Consider the following 17,500-nt stretch of genomic DNA (forward strand, 5'->3'; position numbering starts at 1 on the left):
TTTGATGGCGCACCCCCGGTGTGTCGGGGGGAATTGAACCTTTAAAGTCTCGTTTATACTTCAGCGTACGATGGTGTGACATGTTGAAAACAGCCGATCTAAAGCTTACAACTTGTTGCGAGCTTGTAGGTCTTGCTATTTTCTGCTTAAGCCAATCGATGGTCTCATTGTGAGCTTGAAAATATGCTATTTTTGTCATAAGCCGTAAAGCCAATCGCTGTTCTCGGTGGTGTGCTGCGCTGGATAGCATGGCTTCTGTGTATTGCTTCTACCCCATTTGACATCAACATCCAACGTTACATTTCCCTGTGTTACTGTAAATTATCTTCCATAACAGCCTCATATGTCCACACATGCAAACATACATACACACATGCACACACAAACTCAGTTGTGGGGAAAATATTCATTAGTCTAATGCGCAGTTGTAAAAAAAAAACATCCCAGCCTGCACATTTTTTTCCTGGTGTTTTCATGATTTAATGTGCGGCAGAAATGTGAAATTGAGTATACGGGGGTATAAGTTATTTAAGTGATTTAGAGGTTGGCACAGAGTGCTTTTTCCGGTGCTTTATGATTTATGGTTATTGCAAAAATGTGAAATTGAGTATATGAGTATAAGCATATTACCTTATGATAATATAAGTAATTGAAGAGATTTAAAGGTCTGTAGAGGCTGGGAGTCGCATACACAGCGAGCGACGGGCAAAGAAGGAAATGGCAGCTTATCTGACTCAAATCACTCTCACTGGAGAGGTGATGTCTGGGTAAATTTTGCTTTTGTGGCCAGTGGTTTAATATTGTTTGGGCTGTTGATATATTGGATGCTATATCAGAGAGTTATGAAATGCAGGAGTTATGAGATGTCATATTAGTCAAATGAAACTGATGTGAAATATGGCTATATGGCCTGCCGGCTGCCGCGTCCTAATATTGCTTGGGTGTATTTCCGCCATCCTTTTCTTTGGCATCAGTCCAATAACGGTTGCCTGAACCTGAATTAAAATAGGGGTTCATTATTATACTCTCAGTCTTTATGGTGCTCAGGGCCAGATAAGGTTGAGGGGTCAAACTTAAACGGATGTGGTCTCATTGGGTGGGGGTCCTCCTGCTGTGGCTCTGAGCTTTACTTTCATCATAGCTGCCACGTTGTGGTAATGATGGCCAGGCTTCATTTAGAGGCTCGTTAAGTCCCCTCGTTAAGCCGCAGGACCGTTAAGACTTTGGGTCATTAATGGCCCTTCATTAAGAACTTTAGAGTGTGGAACTCGGCTCCCCTGGTGTCCCCTGACCACCCATGTGTTGGCCAATCACCATCTAATATGGTGGATAAGCACTGGCACAAGCCAGGTCAAAATAAAAGATTTAAATATTTGTCTTGAAGTCGATCTTAGGTAGCAGGGCCACCACGACAGAGACATGATAGCCTTGTACCAACGTGCCATAATGACTGTGACATTTGTAGCAGGCTCATTCACGTACTTGGGCTTTGTTCTTAAAGGGCAAGAGCATTTTGGTAGAGGTTTGGGTTGTGTAGTTAGTTACCTTGCCATGATGTAACTCAATTGCTCCATTGATTAGAAATTGATAATTTAAAATATGCTCCTCATTGACTTACATTGTACGGTTAAACAGCTCTCAAAGTCACTATTTTAGCACATAAACGAACGCAAACAAAGTTGATTCAGACAATATAGAACATCACCAAACCCAGCACTGTTTGTTTCTTTAATGAAAGTGTGATTCTGCAATTTTTATTAAGAAGAAAACCCGGACTGGATCCGCGGATCCGGATTTGAGAGCTGTTTTACCGTACAATGTAAGTCAGTGAGGAGCATATTTTGAATGATCAATTTCTAATCAATGGAGCAATTATTTTTTTATTTCTTGTCCACCTTTGGAGTTACACCATGGCAAGGTAAATACATAACCCAAACCTCTACCAAAGTGCTCTTGCCCTTTAAATAGAGTTTCTGCGCTATGGTCTGCTAACATTTTACATTTTATGACACAAAGGCTTTGTGACCTTAATGCCTGGTTACTTCAACAACTCCCAACGCTAATGTTTTGGACTTCATTTTGTCATTAGCAGGCTAAAGCAATTTCCAGGCACAGCTCATTAAAGGAGGTGTCAAAACCCTTTGGTCACATATACTGTAGTGTATTGCATAACAAAGCCACCAGTTAGTGACTCAGGTCTATTTACACACTCCTGAGTGCTTTATGCTTACAATTTGCATTGGGAATCTGTATCAGTCAGTCACTTAAATAATGACATCTTTGAAGGAGTAAGTGTTATAATAGGTTTTCAGACTGCCTTCTAAGTCATTTTAGTTTCCAACTCCATAGGCAGTGTGGACTTATGATTACTTTTTTTTAGCCATAAACAACCTTGTCAACATCCATGATTATCGTTTACCCCCCGGGAGAGTGCATATCCAGGCTATTTCCCCCTTCTGTGAGAAATGGCTATCATGCAATGTAATGAATATTTCGATTCAATGTATCCGTTCTCATTTCATTTAGCAAATGTGCTTAGCTGTTGCCATGCAACAATGCTTCCCCAAGCACCCCCACCCCCCCACATCCCATTCCCCGGAGCACTATGCCTTTTCTTTCTTTTTAAAGTCGCAATGTCACACTTTCTTAGGGTCTTTGTGGTTTATTTTATTTCTTTTCTGGTCACGGTGTTGCTATTCGGTCCACATGCATGCGGCGGGAAATGAGATCGAATGTTCATGTGCCGGCCGCATCCCGCTGGCAGGTTGCTCTCGTCGACGACTAGAGGACAGCAAGGGCGGGATGAGGGTAGGGTGGGGGGTTGCTATTACCTCTCCCTGCATGAGAGGATGCCAGCCACTCCAGCGTTGCCTCGCCGTCCTGCCAGCTATGATCCAATAAGCTCAGTGCCGCGGCACGATCGATATGGCACGTCCCGCTGCCACGTATATACCACCGCCTCAACGACTCCCACCCACAGCCCTCACATGCGCCTATTAGTTAGAGAATAATTGATTAGCCCATTGTTCATTATGGTCTGCTTTCATTAGATTGCTGGGGCACCACTTTGCACGGTGGAGCGAGCTCCCGGTCTTGGTTGACGAATGGGTGGGGGGGTGTTTGAGTGTAGTAGCTTTCAGAGTGCACATGGGGAGCTTGTGTTTGGGATATCGCTGAGATTAGGGGGATCTTAGTTCAGCTGCAACCTTGTATGGCTTGAGAGATAAAAGACACAAACTAAGCACAAAGGATGAGAGGAATAATATGCAGACAAAGCAGAAAGACACAAACATGCCACCATTTGATGCCTGTTCCTGTTGAAATTCAATTGCATCATTGAAGCAAGATGTGGATCATTGTTTTGTCTTCACTTACTGTATTTGTTCCAAAAACAAAACGTAATTTTCCTCTCCTCTCCTCTCCTCTCCTCTCCTCTCCTCTCCTCTCCTAGCTCCACACTGACATGGACAGGAATGATGGACGTACCAAGTACGTGCTGCGCGGCGAGGGGGCAGGCTCCGTGTTCGTGATTGACGAGAAGACGGGCAACATACACGTCACTAAACCGCTGGACCGCGAAGAGAAAGATGAGTACCGTCTCATCGCCACGGCCACCGACCGGCAGACGGAGCGTCCCCTGGAGCCCTCATCCCAGTTCATCATTCGTGTGCAGGACATCAATGACAACCCGCCTCTCTTCGACGAGGGGCCCTACAGTGCCACCGTGCCCGAGATGGCAAACATAGGTACAGTATAAAAAATATAGCCCGATGTTTTTTAAAACAGTGGTTATTCCCAACACTGGGGTCTCCGAGACATACGATACTGCTGGTGAACTATCCAGTCAGGTAGTTACTGATAGGTTCTTATCATTTTACATACACCTTAGGCTCAGATCACAATACAAATAAACACACGCGGACAACTTTGAGATCTCAGTTTTTGACTTGCCGACAAGGAGATGCGCTGACAGTAGTCTAATCACATACTGGCGAGCACACCGACTCACACAAGCTTTTATTACAACAAAACATGTGGGCTGGCAGGGCAGTACTTAGAAAGTACCTAAAGTAATAAGTACAAAAAGTAATCCATACAAAAGTATTTTTGCCAGACCACTGGAATGAGCACCTCTGATTGGTGCAGAGCTATACAGAGTATTCTGGCTAGCTTTGCACCCACAGGGGACCTGGGGAGGAGAGAGAAACAGGAGAAGATACAGACGTGTTGTCCCTCTGTGGAATGACAACACATAACTCAGTCAGAGGCCTGCAGTCACAATATGCCTCTTAGTATCAGAGTGTTTCTCACCTCCAGTCCTGCATAGAAATGACTACTCATATATCAATTAAATGAACACATTAATATAAGAGAGAAGTATAAAAACACACATTAACTTCAACTATTTTATGTACACATGATTACTGGAAAATAGGACCGTTCAGTTACGTAATTGAATTCACCTGGGGTTCCAGGCCTAACTAGTCCTTATTACATCCAGAGGTACCGGGTTAACATCTTACTAGGACAGGACCAGAGTTGGGAACCAGTGATCTAAAACATAGAGAGTAAATGGTGGATCTGATATAGACACAAGGAGAGCTTTCATAGAGCTGGTGGTATTTGTTTTTTTGGTTTTATATCAAAATGTCAACATAAACAAAAAATGTCAGTGCTTAGCCATTGTGGTGACTGACATGACAAGGATTAACATGGATTGACTTCTAAATTGAATGATTTGTTTTTATGTAGTCATTTTATCCTGTGTCAAACAAAAACGAAAATGGGTTTGAGGAAGTGGTAAAACTCCTCAACACACAGGGTCTTCAGGTTTCAGGTAACTTCAATCCACACTTTAAACAGTAACATAAATACACTGACAAACGTTTTTCTTTTCCCTTTTGGCTTACTTTTTTGGGTTTAGTATCAAATGCATCTCAAAACTTGATGTTAAGTGTCATAATCTTAGTCATGTTGCAGTTAAGTGTTAGAGTCTGATTCAGAGCCTGACTGCAAGGTTGCCTGTGGCGATCAATTTGTATGATGTAAATGTGCTCTTATCTCCACTTAAATCCCTCTCTGCCTCTCCATAAATTTGCTCTATTTTAAGGGCACTTTTTCTGCTAAGATGCTGGGAAAATTGCTTTTAAGGGCGAAAAATACAGTTTGAAATGACAGGTGATGCCGTTTATTTTAAATATTTCACTCCTGTAAATGGGGTAGTTTGCAGAAAACGCTCTCAGATATGGCCAGCAGGCCCTTCAACCTGTCTGTCATATTATTTAGTTTTTCTACCTTCAAGGTCCCTCTCAGGGTTCCGTTGTGTTTCATTCTAAAGGAGACGGACGACCGAAACAAGTACCTATTTAGTAATCTTCTCAGTGGCTGATATGAGTGCGTGCTTCTCAAAGCATCCCAAGTCCCCAGATTGAGTTGTTCAGTCAATCGCGGATCCAATATTTACTTGACAATTCAATATTTACCAGGGTGCGTTTTCGTCAGCCGCCACGGAGCAGAGATACCGTCTCCTCTGTGAGAATCCTATCAAAGAACCTCCGTATACAGCGAGAAATATACCAGGTCTGGCACTTCCCATGTGTCTGTGCTGAGGGTGTGGGGTGTTTTGAAACTGATCCCCCACCGCCAACAAGTGGAAATTGGGTCTCCTGTTCCTACAAATGGCCTTGAATTCATCTCACTCATTTGTGTGTAAACATGCGAATCTCCATTTAGAGAAGGTGAAGTAGGATTTATAAAAAAAGTAAAAAATAAAACAGTGCCTGTATATGCAGTCGAATAAAACCATCTGGATTCTAATTCATTTCTCTCTTGGCTTAGGGTGTGAACTGTGAATGCCTCATACAGGCAGTCAGTGTGGTATGAATTCAGTTGCGTTCCAGATGACTGCGTATCACCGCCAATGTGTTATCAGAGCAAATGGTGACTGAGTTTTAAGTATCCGTGGCAAGTTGCATATCAATGAGTTTGCCCTTGCAGCCTCCCACTTGTTGCATCAACCCACACAGTCACAACGCTTTTGATATGTCAAGTCAATCATTCTTCTCACCAGCTGCGATCGCAAAATTATACCTGTCACTCCATTTGTTTTTGTTTTTTTCTGTACGTTTGTTTTTCTCTTCTTAACACAGTCTAGACTAATTTCACAAGAAAGAACATTTCAACAAAATTGAAACAGTTTCATTTTTTTTCTAATAATTGTTTGTCTTCTTGCTGCAACCAAGAAGATGTTTCTGTCACCCACACTTTCTATTCTCTTTTCCTCCACCTTGTTCATACCTTTGAAGCTGTCAACACTAAAAAGGAGAGCTTGTAGTTGTTCTGCACTGACCTTATCCTCTTTCTCTTCCTCCTCCTCCTCCTTCTGGACCCTCAACGAAGAAACAAAATAAATATTTCAAACCATGCTGTGGCAAGCGCTTGTTAGTCTGTCTTAATCCACTCAGTCCAGTAATATGCAGGAGTATGTTCTGACATATTATACCAAAAGAATGTTTACCGAAAATCAAAACTGAGCATGAATGAAAAATTCATGACCCAAACGTTTTTTTTTCTTCTTCTAGGGTCTAAGGGCTTGTTTCCATCTCGGTGCACTCGGCTTGCCGAGCGTCTATATGAGCCCAATTGGCCGTGTTCAGGGGAGAGCAGCCCGGCAGGGGGTAGTAATCGCTGCGCTATAGGGACCCCTTTGGGCTGGGGCGGCGCCTGTCAGGCTCTACGTCCTCCAGGTGGGGGTTCCTCACAAGAAAGTTAGCCAGTAGGGTACACCAGCAGTGGCAACAGATATGTGTGGGGAGGATTAATTGGCATGATAACTAAATTGGGAGAAGAAAGGTGTGGGAATAATTGGCTATAAGCAAAAAAACAAAACAAAAATGTTGAATGCCAAAATCTCTCTCTCTCCCTCTCGCTGCTATTTTGCCCTCTGATTCCTAACTACCTGTGATGGATCTCTAATGACAACCCTTCTTCCTTTCTTTCGCTTGCCCTCCCTCTGTGCTATCGGCTCTCTCGCCCTCCCTCCGTCACTCTCTCGCGGTGACACTGTCACGTCTTTGATGTCAGAAAGCAGCAACAGCTGCTCCCACAAATCCCCTCTTCCCTGAGAGCTTGTCAGGCGCACGGCCCGCCGGGAATCGTAGTTCTCTCTCTAAACCGTATAGACATACGTATGCTTCAGCTTTTTTTGCCTACATTTTCAATGTTACCCTGTTTTATTCAGTGGGAAAAAGGTAATAGAAATGAAATACAGCATCTGTCAGGAAAAGGGTGCGATTTAAGGACTTAGGAGTGAGCCAAGGGGAGAGCGAGGGAGACAAATGAGGAATAGAGTGTGGTTTTGGTTGGGGGGGCGGAGGGGTTGGGGAGGAGGAGGTGAAGGGTAGGCTGGGGGTTCGCACAGACAGACGGCGAGATTGAGAGGGGGAGCAAAAGGGAATTGGAGACGGAGATGAAGAGAAATGAAGTGAGACAGAGGGAGGGAGTCGGGCAAGAGAGAGAGAGAACAAGAAAGAGAGAGAGAGAGAGAGAGAGAGAGAGAGAGAGGGAAAGGAGAGAGAGGGAAAGGTGAGCTGCAGGGGAGAAGGGGGGGAAGTGAATAAAGTATTTGTCACACTGCAGCCGAAAGAGATTGAGAGGCAGGGGGCATGTGGGAGGGAGGGAGGCAGAGAGAGAGAGAGAGAGAGAGAGAGAGAGAGAGAGAGAGAGAGAGAGAGAGAGAGAGAGAGAGAGAGAGAGAGAGAGAGAGAGAGAGAGAGAGAGAGAGAGAGAGAGAGAGAGAGAGAGAGAGAGAGAGAGAGAGAGAGAGAGAGAGAGAGAGAGAGAGAGCAAGGGCGATAGATAGAGTTGTGAGCAGTGGGCAGCACTGTTGATATTTAACCGTGTCTTTCTTGTTCCATGTCTGTTTGTCATTTTCCCTTTCTCTCTTCCTTCCTTCCCCTTCCCTCCCACCCCTTATTCTCCCCCTTTTCCCTCTCCTCTCCTCTCCTCTCCTCTCCTCTAGGTACCTCTATAATCCAGGTGACAGCGACAGATGCTGACGACCCGACCTATGGGAACAGTGCCAGGCTAGTGTACACACTGACACAGGGCCAGCAGTACTTCTCTGTTGATCCCCAGACAGGTGAGGGAGAGAGAGAGAGCTTGTGTGTGTGTGTGTGTGTGTGTGGGTGTGTGGGGTCCTGTGTGACTCCCATTTAGCATACATGCCACACACTTTGCGGTGAAATTCAAACAGGCACAGATGTACAAGTGCAAATACTTTGTGCATGCACGCACGCACGCACGCACACACACACACACACACACACACACACACACACACACACACACACACACACACACACACACACACACACACACACACACACACACACACACACACACACGTACACAAACACTACACAAACACAAAATCAAACAGAGAGATAAACAGCAGAGAGCAGGAGGAGCATTGGGATGCATACACAACTAAACCTCTATCTCTCTTACTACCCATACACAGACACATGCATGCACGCGCACACACACACGCACGCACTCACTCACGCATGCACACCTTGCGCGGGTGTATATGCGTGCGTATGTGTTTGTGTGCGCCGCGATCACATACACGCAAACACTCTTTCTCCCGGTGCGAGTCGCTCATTCTCTTGTCACGCTCGTCATCCATCTTCACCACTGTGTTGCTGTCGGGCAGAAACCTTGTATGTCCAAAGCTGTTACTTTTCAGGAAATGGCAAGAAATGTTCCAATGGATCCAATGTAGTTATTATTTAGTCACACGTTCGTGTTAATACTTTCAGTTGGTTACATATTTATAAAAATCCAAAGGCACACTTAAAGGACGACTTCACCGATTTTCAACCTATCTTCATATAATAGGTCCTCACTAATACTCATGATAAAATGGTACCATTTTTTTCTACTTGGTCTGTGTCTCATAGGAGGGCTGTGGACAGTCCAGAAACCTGTCTACCAGTGACATCATCGTTAGGCATGATTTTTTTTCCCAACAAGATTTCACATTTTTTATTTAGATTCTTATTAACACGAGAACAATGGCTTCTTTTATTGCATTGCAACTTTCCAGGAATAGAAAGCCTGCAGTTTCTATTAGCTTGGATTCCCCATTGATGATGTCACTGGTAGACGGGACTCTGAACTGTCCACAGCCCTCCTCTGAGACACAGACCGAGTAGAAAGAAATGGTACCATTTTATCATGAGTATTAGTGAGGACCAATTATATGAAGATAGGTTGAAAATCGGTGAAGTCGTCCTTTAACACATTGACTGCCAGAGTTAATTCCAAATTTACCCCCTTGGCTGCCAGCGATTTGCGTGTTTTTTTGTTTTCTCTATTTTCTGCATTTAAATACATTTAAGTTTCTCAGGCCATGGTTTTGAACACATACGACGATCGACCAGCAGAGCGCAGCAAAATGACACCCTCGATGACTCGCTGACTCCCCCCCCCCCTCCCTCCAGGCTCAAACAGTCAAAACAACATGAACCGGATGTGATTGTCTTCGACAATCTCTGATCGGCTTGTGATACGATGTGATACACGACGACGATGCCTGATCGTCACCCGGACCAAAGAAAATAAAAGGGGAGCTTTCCCTTTGTATTTTATAGCGTGTCCAAAAAAGGGGTTTTCTCTATTCTGGACGAAAATGACCGGAGAAAAACGATGTGACCCGGAAACGAATTTTTTTTTTTACATCCGGCTTTGGGTGAGTGTGACGTAGGCGGAAAACGAAAGTGATCATGAAAAGTAAACAGACCCGCGCGATCACAGATGAAACCAATGAAAATAGCTAATATCGAGTTAATTCGATGTAGGCACGCAAGCGATGGGATTCTAATATCGAGTTAACTCGATCTAGGCAGTCAATGTGTTAACCACTTTCACAAAAATTGCTTAGATAGCAGATCTACAAGGCAAGCTCACAACGTGTTGCGTCGTGTGACGTGTTGTGAGGTTGCAGATCGCCAACTGTACTACTTTTGTGTGATGCTTTACTGTAGTACGACAAAGTAAGGCATTAACTCTTTAACTTCCAGAGTAATAGTGTAGTAGTGTGACGCTAGTGCCAGAGAAAACGAGCGACTTTACTGACCTTTAAAAAATATTATCTGTGATCTATTCTGTCCTTGCAGGGATCGCTTCATTACACGCACGGGGGTCTCGTAGTTTAGGGGGAAAAAATTGTCCGCTCGTAGTAATCCTTTGCATAGCTGTGGCCATTTGAATGTCGCTTGTTTTTGCCGTAAAACAAGAGGAACAGAGATATAGCCATTTCCTCACAGGAAATAAACAGGAAGTTCCGGGTCTGTCGTCATCTGGCAGTGAAAGCATCATTCATAGGGTAGATAACAGCGCCATCTATCGTAAACCACCGAAAACACAAAACTCGCCAGGTTTCGTCAGTGGCGCAGGCTGCGCCTTGGCAGAATGTGACGAGTTACGAGTTACGAGCATGCAAAGAGTTAATATACGGGGTGAAAAAAATATGGAGATACAAGGTTTCTGCTCTGCTCTTCTCCTTTCATTTACCATCTCTCTCTCTCTCTCTCTCTCTCTCTCTCTCTCTCTCTCTTTCTCTCTGCCTCCCTCCTCTGTCACTCCCTGAGCTTGTGTTTTTCTCTTTTCCTCGCGCATGTGTGTGTATGTGTGTGTTTGTTTGTGTCCCCGGTTCCCTTCCTCACCGGGTCCAATGCCGGTATGAGTTGGCACAAATGTATTCACGCTGCCAGGCCCCCGTGCAACATCTAACAAAGCACCGCGGCAGCCTCGCGTTATTATTTTTGAGAGGGAGGTGAAGAAAATAAGAAAGACAAGTCTTTCAAACTACTGGAGGTGGGGTGAGGCGGGGGGGGGGGGGCGGTTGCGTCAGCAAAGGTTTGTGAACCATTACACAAAAAAACAGATTACACAGCCCTCAAAGGGCCTGTCTTTGTTTTTGTTTTTTGTTTTTGTCTTTGCTGGAAGCTGACGGAGGTTCTGTATGCCAACCAAACTTTGGTAGGAGGAGGGAGGTAAACCGTTGCTGTGCCCCGACTCCATAGCATAATACTGTAATACAATACACTTGATACTATGCCAACACTTTTCATTTCAAGGAACCCCCAGTTGAACCGCGTCCCTTTTCTGAGGGGAACATTAGCCGAAAATAGCAGATCTACAAGCTCACAACGCCTCGCGCTGCGGAGCTTGTAGATCGGCTATTTTTGGCAAAGAGGTTTGTTGTAGAGAGGGAGAAAAGAGCAGACCAAGTATTGAGGGTTTAAGTGATTAACTGTCTGAAATATCCAACATAAACTGATGATAGTGCTATGCTATGAAATCTATGAAAAAAGATGACTCTGCAACACAATTTTATACAATAAAATTATGTAGTGGGGGTCCCTGCTTCATCTCTCTCTCAGCTAAGGGGTCCTTAGCCTGAAAGACGTTGAAGACCCCTGCATTAGGCCATGGACCCCCATTTGATACGATTTTTACCCTCTGGGACCCAAATCTACACTGAGTAAATGCAACCATTTGGGTCCTGGCTATCAACCATTTAGCTGAGGACCTCCTGGTCCCTGGAGGTCCCCAGTCCCCACGGTAAGAACCAGTAGTTCAACCAGTATGTTAATCTTTATAGTCCAGATCTACTTACCAACTAGCATCCTGGGAATTTCAGAGCTATATGCGGTAGCCTTAAACCAGTGGTTTTCAAAATTTTTCATGTCAAGGACCCCCAAAATTATATATATTTGGCCGCGGACCCCCATCTCAAAAATATTGTTCCAGGGAACCCCAGAAGCAAAGATTTGAGTTAAAAATGTTAGCTTTAAAAATAAATATATATTCAAAGCTTTGCACAGATTTTCAAGATTCTTCAAAAATATCAGATCTACAAGCTCATAGCGCGGCACTCAGTGCCGTGCTATGAGCTATTTTTGAAGAGCTAAAGTATAAAATAATAGTTAAAGTGGTTAAAATGATTGTGACGCTATATTAACTACTTTTGCTGGGGACCCCCTGGTACTCCCCCCAAGGAACCCTGGGGGTCCCCGGACCCCACTTTGAGAAACAATGCCTTAAACAACTGCAAATACTGCTCTTTATTGATCCGTTTTTAGTTTTTTTTCTCTGTTAGCTGTTCGCTTTGTCCTTCTTCTTAGAGATAGCAGATTTGACGCTCTCAATGATGAGAGTTGATTAATTACCTGCTTCCAGCTGTGAATATGTCTCCCGCTAGTGTCCATGAAAATCACACAAAAAAATAATCCAGTGATTAGTATACAGTACAGTATGGGCATTTGAATGTACAGTATTGATAGTTTTTCCACTGTGAATGTGCGTCATACTCAAAACACGTTCAGAATTAATACGTAGCCTATTATAGTATGGAACTGGGACACGGTAATATATTTCTTTTTAATAGCTCTGTGCCTCTGACGCACATCATAGATACTACTGTCATCATAGATAACATGATGTGTAGCTGACATGATGCTTATGATTTAGATGGTTAGAGCAGTATGCCAGAATGTCTCGTCATAGTCCCTCTCTCTCTCTCTCTCGTGCGAGTTTCCACATGAGACGTGACTTTGCCCGTGTCAGCGGTCCAAGGTGTGCGGTGCACCGGTGTTCGTACACCAGTGCATTGTCAGGCAGCGCATTGTAACTGATTGTGAGGGACCCCCTGCAATGAGTCAAGGGAGTCGTGGGATGCCTTTTGAAATGCTAATCCGGGGAATACTGTATAAGCCTAATACCACCCAGCCTGCATCTCTAGTGCAGGTTTAGTATTCTGAATGTGTCTCCTCTCCTCTTCTTACTCCACTCTCTCTTGCTCTCTCTCTTTCACATCACTTAATTTCCCCCTTATTCCATCTCCAAAGGTCTAAGTCAAATAAATTGCACACTTCACCACTGTGCATAACTCATATATTCCTTTTAGTTGCTAATGCATTCTACTCAGCAGCACCATCGACGTGTTCCCCTGTATGTGTTAGCATGCAGAGTGACCCTTGTTGAATGTGATTCTCCTTGAGCTGCCAAGCTGTAGCCACCCCAATGTTTTGGCTGCTGTTGGTTGAGCACAGCCAGTGGTTGATGTGCAACAACCAATCACATGTAGCAGGATGAGGCCATTTAAATGGAAGGAAGTGATTGATTCCAAGTGTGTGCGTGGGTATAGGCTGTGCGTTTCTGTGTGTGCATGCACCATGGAGAGAGAGAGAGTTCAGACAATCTGTTTGCATGTCTGTGTTCCTGCAAGGGTGCATCTATCTTCCCACGAGTTGTTAATACCTACGCGCGTGTGTGTGTGTGTGTGTGTGTGTGTGTGTGTGTGTGTGTGTGTGTGTGTGTGTGTGTGTGGGTGTGTGTGTGTGGTCTGTGCATGCACATCTGTGTCATGTAATCTCTCAAACCAGACAACTCTTCCACAATCTTAGATTGCTATACATAAAATCTGTAACTGCAGGCTTTTAAAAGCTGTCGTCTGTCATTTCCGCTCACAAAAATACATTTTGCAATATCTTTAAAATATATTTTTGAATTTCCATTTCTGCTAATCAGCGAGACAGAAAGGCTTTGACTAATTTGATTTACCGTAGGACTTATTTACGTCACTGCGAAGGCGAAGCATGACAGCCGCTTTATTCTCTTCGCATTTTCAGCACTTCCGATGTACAGTGACTGTTTTGGCGGAAGCGCTTGAAAATTGTGAGTCAACAGCCTGTCTCAACTTAGACTATGCATCATAGGTGTGTGCAGTGGTGTAAAAAGTACTCAAATGTTTTACTTAAGTAAAAGTACCAATACTGCATTATAGAAATACTCCGTTACAAGTAAAAGTCCAGAATTCAAAACTTACTTAAGTAAAAGTACAAAAATATTGGCATTGAAATGTACTTAAAGTACCAAAAGTAAAAGTACTAAAATGTTTGAAAATAGCAGATCTACAAGCTCACAACGTGTCGCGATGCGACGCGTTGTGAGCTTGTAGATCGGCTATTTTCAAATAGCCTAGGTATAAAATAGGGCTAAAGTGGTTAATGTATGTTTCATAATGTCATACTTCATATCTGTAAAGTAACTAGTAACTAAAGTTTTCAAATTATTGCAGTGGAGTAAAAGTACAATATTTGTACTTTTAGAAGAAGTAGAAGTAAAAGTATTGGAAATTGGAAATACTCAAGTAAAGTACAGATACCTCAAAATTGTACTTAAGTACAGTTCTTAAGTAGGGCTCCTTTCCATCTCTGTGTTTGTGTGCTGTGCTCCACAGGTATCCTGCGTACGGCGGTGCCTGACATGGACAGGGAGACCCAGGACGAGTATCATGTGGTACTGCAAGCCAAGGACATGGGGGGGCATTTGGGGGGTCTCTCCGGGACCACTACGGTGACCGTCAGGCTGTCAGACGTCAACGACAACCCACCACGCTTCACCCAGAGTGAGTTAAGCAGAGACATGAAAGCATGACGGCACACAATTGGCATGCGGCCATTCATGTATAAGTACCACTTCCACCGTGTAAGTACAGTATTACTTCCAACGATGCACAGGCGAACACAATGAAAATTATGTTTGACATTGATTACACAGCTGTGTAGGCACACATATGTTCCTTTATGTACTGTACTGTATACTACACACACACACACACACACACACACACACACACACACACACACACACACACCACACACACACACACACACACACACACACACACACACACACACACACACACACACACACACACACACACACACACACACACACACACACACACACACACACACACAGAGTACTGTGCATAAACTCACCAGACCTGGGTCAAATGTTGTTTGCAAATAGCTGCAAGCAATGACTTGAGTACCAGATGGCTTGGGTTTACTGCGTCGACGCATGGTCAGATGTCAACCCAGGTAAAGAACGCAAATTTCAGTTTCAAAACTTCCCGCCGTGTTTATCTGAACTCCCGACCGTCCATTGAAGTGAGCGGTCGGTCATACTGCCGCACAATCCTCAGTGTCTAATTTAACTCATTTGTGCACTCTGAGTTACAAACTGATAAAATAACACTGGGGATTTTACTGTGTGGCTGGGGAGGAAAAAAGCATTTAAGAGTCGTTTTCGGAAATGCCACTCGACCGAGAACATTAACATGAGCGGGTGTACAAAGCACAGCCATCCCTTTGAGCTGAGGGGAGGCACAATTGTCCCATGTGTCCTCAGAGTGCTGCCAAATGTTCTACGGCACAGGTCCGCCTAGTGCCATATTGCGAGGAGGAGCGGGCAGGCAGACAGGACTGCCGCAGAGCTGCGTCTGGCCAGGTGCCCGCTCAGACTTGTGCGAGTGTGAATTTCAGCGGTCTGTTGCACGAGTAATGAACAATCAACAGATTTGCACCTTCCATATAACTTCTTAATGTAAGTTATAGAGTAGGCGTGGGCCATTGCTGTAAAAAATGCATAATGTTCAATCTAGCGTGTGGGTCATTTAACAACCCGTAACCTCGCACCGGTGTGAGACCTTTTCCCTTTATGTTAGCGTATGCTTATCGTCAGTTAGAGTCACAACGTGCACTCAGCTTGTAACAAATCCACCGCTTTGTTTCCTCTTCAGGTAAACCTAAAGTGACGGGCTATTAATTTTACATAGGGTTAGATTTGGATTGGCCTCCACTCAGTTGTTTGTGCCGACAGCTGTTTGAACTATCAATTGAATAATTAAGTCCCCTTTAGCCTAGTCATCATTTCGCATAATTATCATGACACAAAATGTGGGTCAAATTAAGCGTGTTGAGCCAAATGAATGTGGCTACAATTAAGTCAAATGATGTGTTTAACCGTGTCTTTATATGAAAGTGAGTCAGTGTCTTCATTTTAGCCGGACATAGAGACAGTCATTATACTGTAGTTCACAGGTATGCATTTTGTTCAATTCGAATTCCATTTTATTATAGTAGATAATTACAAGTTGTCTCAAGGCATTTTGCATATAGATCGATCAGAGACCACAATGTTTCCCCTGTGAGCCAGCAATGGAAAACTCCTGTTTAACGAGCAGAACCAGGCCCTGGGTGGGGGTGGTCATCTGCCTCCACTGTGTTGGGGTGAAAGAGAGAGAGGGATTGAGACATAGAATGAGAGAAAGGGTGCATGACTCCCTGTGTGTTGGTGTCCGTAAATAAGTATACCTTATGCTTATGGGTCCATTTGGTTGCATTTGTACACTCTCAGAGTTAAATGAACTCTCAGTATTTTATATTATAGGTGGGTAGAATGTACAATAGCTGGCGGGACGAGGATACCTCTAATCTCAGATCAATCCGATACCAACACTGAACCATTGACATGCTGCATGTTATCCTGTTATCCTGTTATGTGATTGTGGAGGCCACCAGTTACAGTGATTGCATTGGACTGGTTTGTTTTATGAGGGCCGGAAGGCTTCTAGGAGACATCTCTGCTCTCTGAGGGAGACCAAGGCAATCATGATGCCAACGGCTGCTCTCAAACTGCACTCATTCTATCACAATGCCTGGCTGATATTAGCGCCCCCGCTGATGACTCATCTGACTGTGTGTGTGTGTGTGTGTGTTTGTGTGTGTGTGTGTGTGTGTGTGTGTGTGTGTGTGTGTGTGTGTGTGTGTGTGTGTGTGTGTGTGTGTGTGTGTGTGTGTGTGTGTGTGTGTGTGTGTGTGTGTGTGTGTGTGTGTGTGTGTGTGTGTGTTAGTGCAAGCACAAGCAAGCCTGTGATCACATACGGCATGCATGCTTTGCTTGTAGCCGCGGTTGTCAGTCTGGCATCTAGTATTTGGGCATTTGCGTGGGTGTGTGCGTGTGTATGTGTGTGTGTGTGTGTGTGTGTGTGTGTGTGTGTGAAGGGGGGGGGGGGGTGGTTGGGGGTCAGTGTCGGTGTCGGTGCCTATGTGTGCATGTTTGATAACTCAAATGTGTGTTTAACTGTGTCCATTCGTGAATGTTCTACTTTCCTATTTGCTTGCATGTGTGTGTGTGTGTGTGTGTGTGTGAAGAGGGGGGGGGGGGGGGTTGGGGGTCAGTGTCGGTGTCGGTGCCTATGTGTGCATGTTTGATAACTCAAATGTGTGTTTAACTGTGTCCATTCGTGAATGTTCTACTTTCCTATTTGCTTGCGTGTGTGTGTGTGTGTGTGTGTGTGTGTGTGTGTGTGTGTGTGTGTGTGTGTGTGTGTGTGTGTGTGTGTGTGTGTGTGTGCAAATTGTGCATGTGCATGCACGTGACTTGGACAGCATCAAAGGCAGCCACCCCGGCACTCCGCTCAATTACACACCCAGGCTTTTAAAAAGACCCCCTCAAACCCAGCACTGTCGTCTTCCAAGGTCAACAATGTTTATTCCTTTTACCAAGGGGAGAGGATTACGTTGAACCGATTGAACCAGGTACATTATAACCACTTTATGGGACCTGAGCGGATTGCAGC

At 44.3% G+C, this 17,500-nt stretch overlaps 1 protein-coding gene across 1 annotated transcript in view; it reads left to right on the forward strand.

The window, feature by feature from the left end:
* Positions 1–2,706: 2,706 nt before the first annotated feature.
* Positions 2,707–17,500, forward strand: part of cdh24b (cadherin 24, type 2b) — a gene marked incomplete at both ends in the record, with an annotated part of 102,408 nt that continues 87,614 nt past the window's right edge. The window contains 4 exons of the mRNA XM_084056916.1: positions 2,707–2,808; positions 3,452–3,746; positions 8,021–8,140; positions 14,312–14,479. Coding sequence (XP_083913042.1) covers positions 2,707–2,808; positions 3,452–3,746; positions 8,021–8,140; positions 14,312–14,479 — 685 coding nt within the window. The remainder of the gene's footprint in view (positions 2,809–3,451; positions 3,747–8,020; positions 8,141–14,311; positions 14,480–17,500) is intronic.

Source organism: Gymnoscopelus microlampas, assembly GCF_963454915.1.
Source record: "Gymnoscopelus microlampas genome assembly, chromosome: 5".
In the NCBI taxonomy this organism is placed as follows: Eukaryota; Metazoa; Chordata; class Actinopteri; order Myctophiformes; family Myctophidae; genus Gymnoscopelus; species Gymnoscopelus microlampas.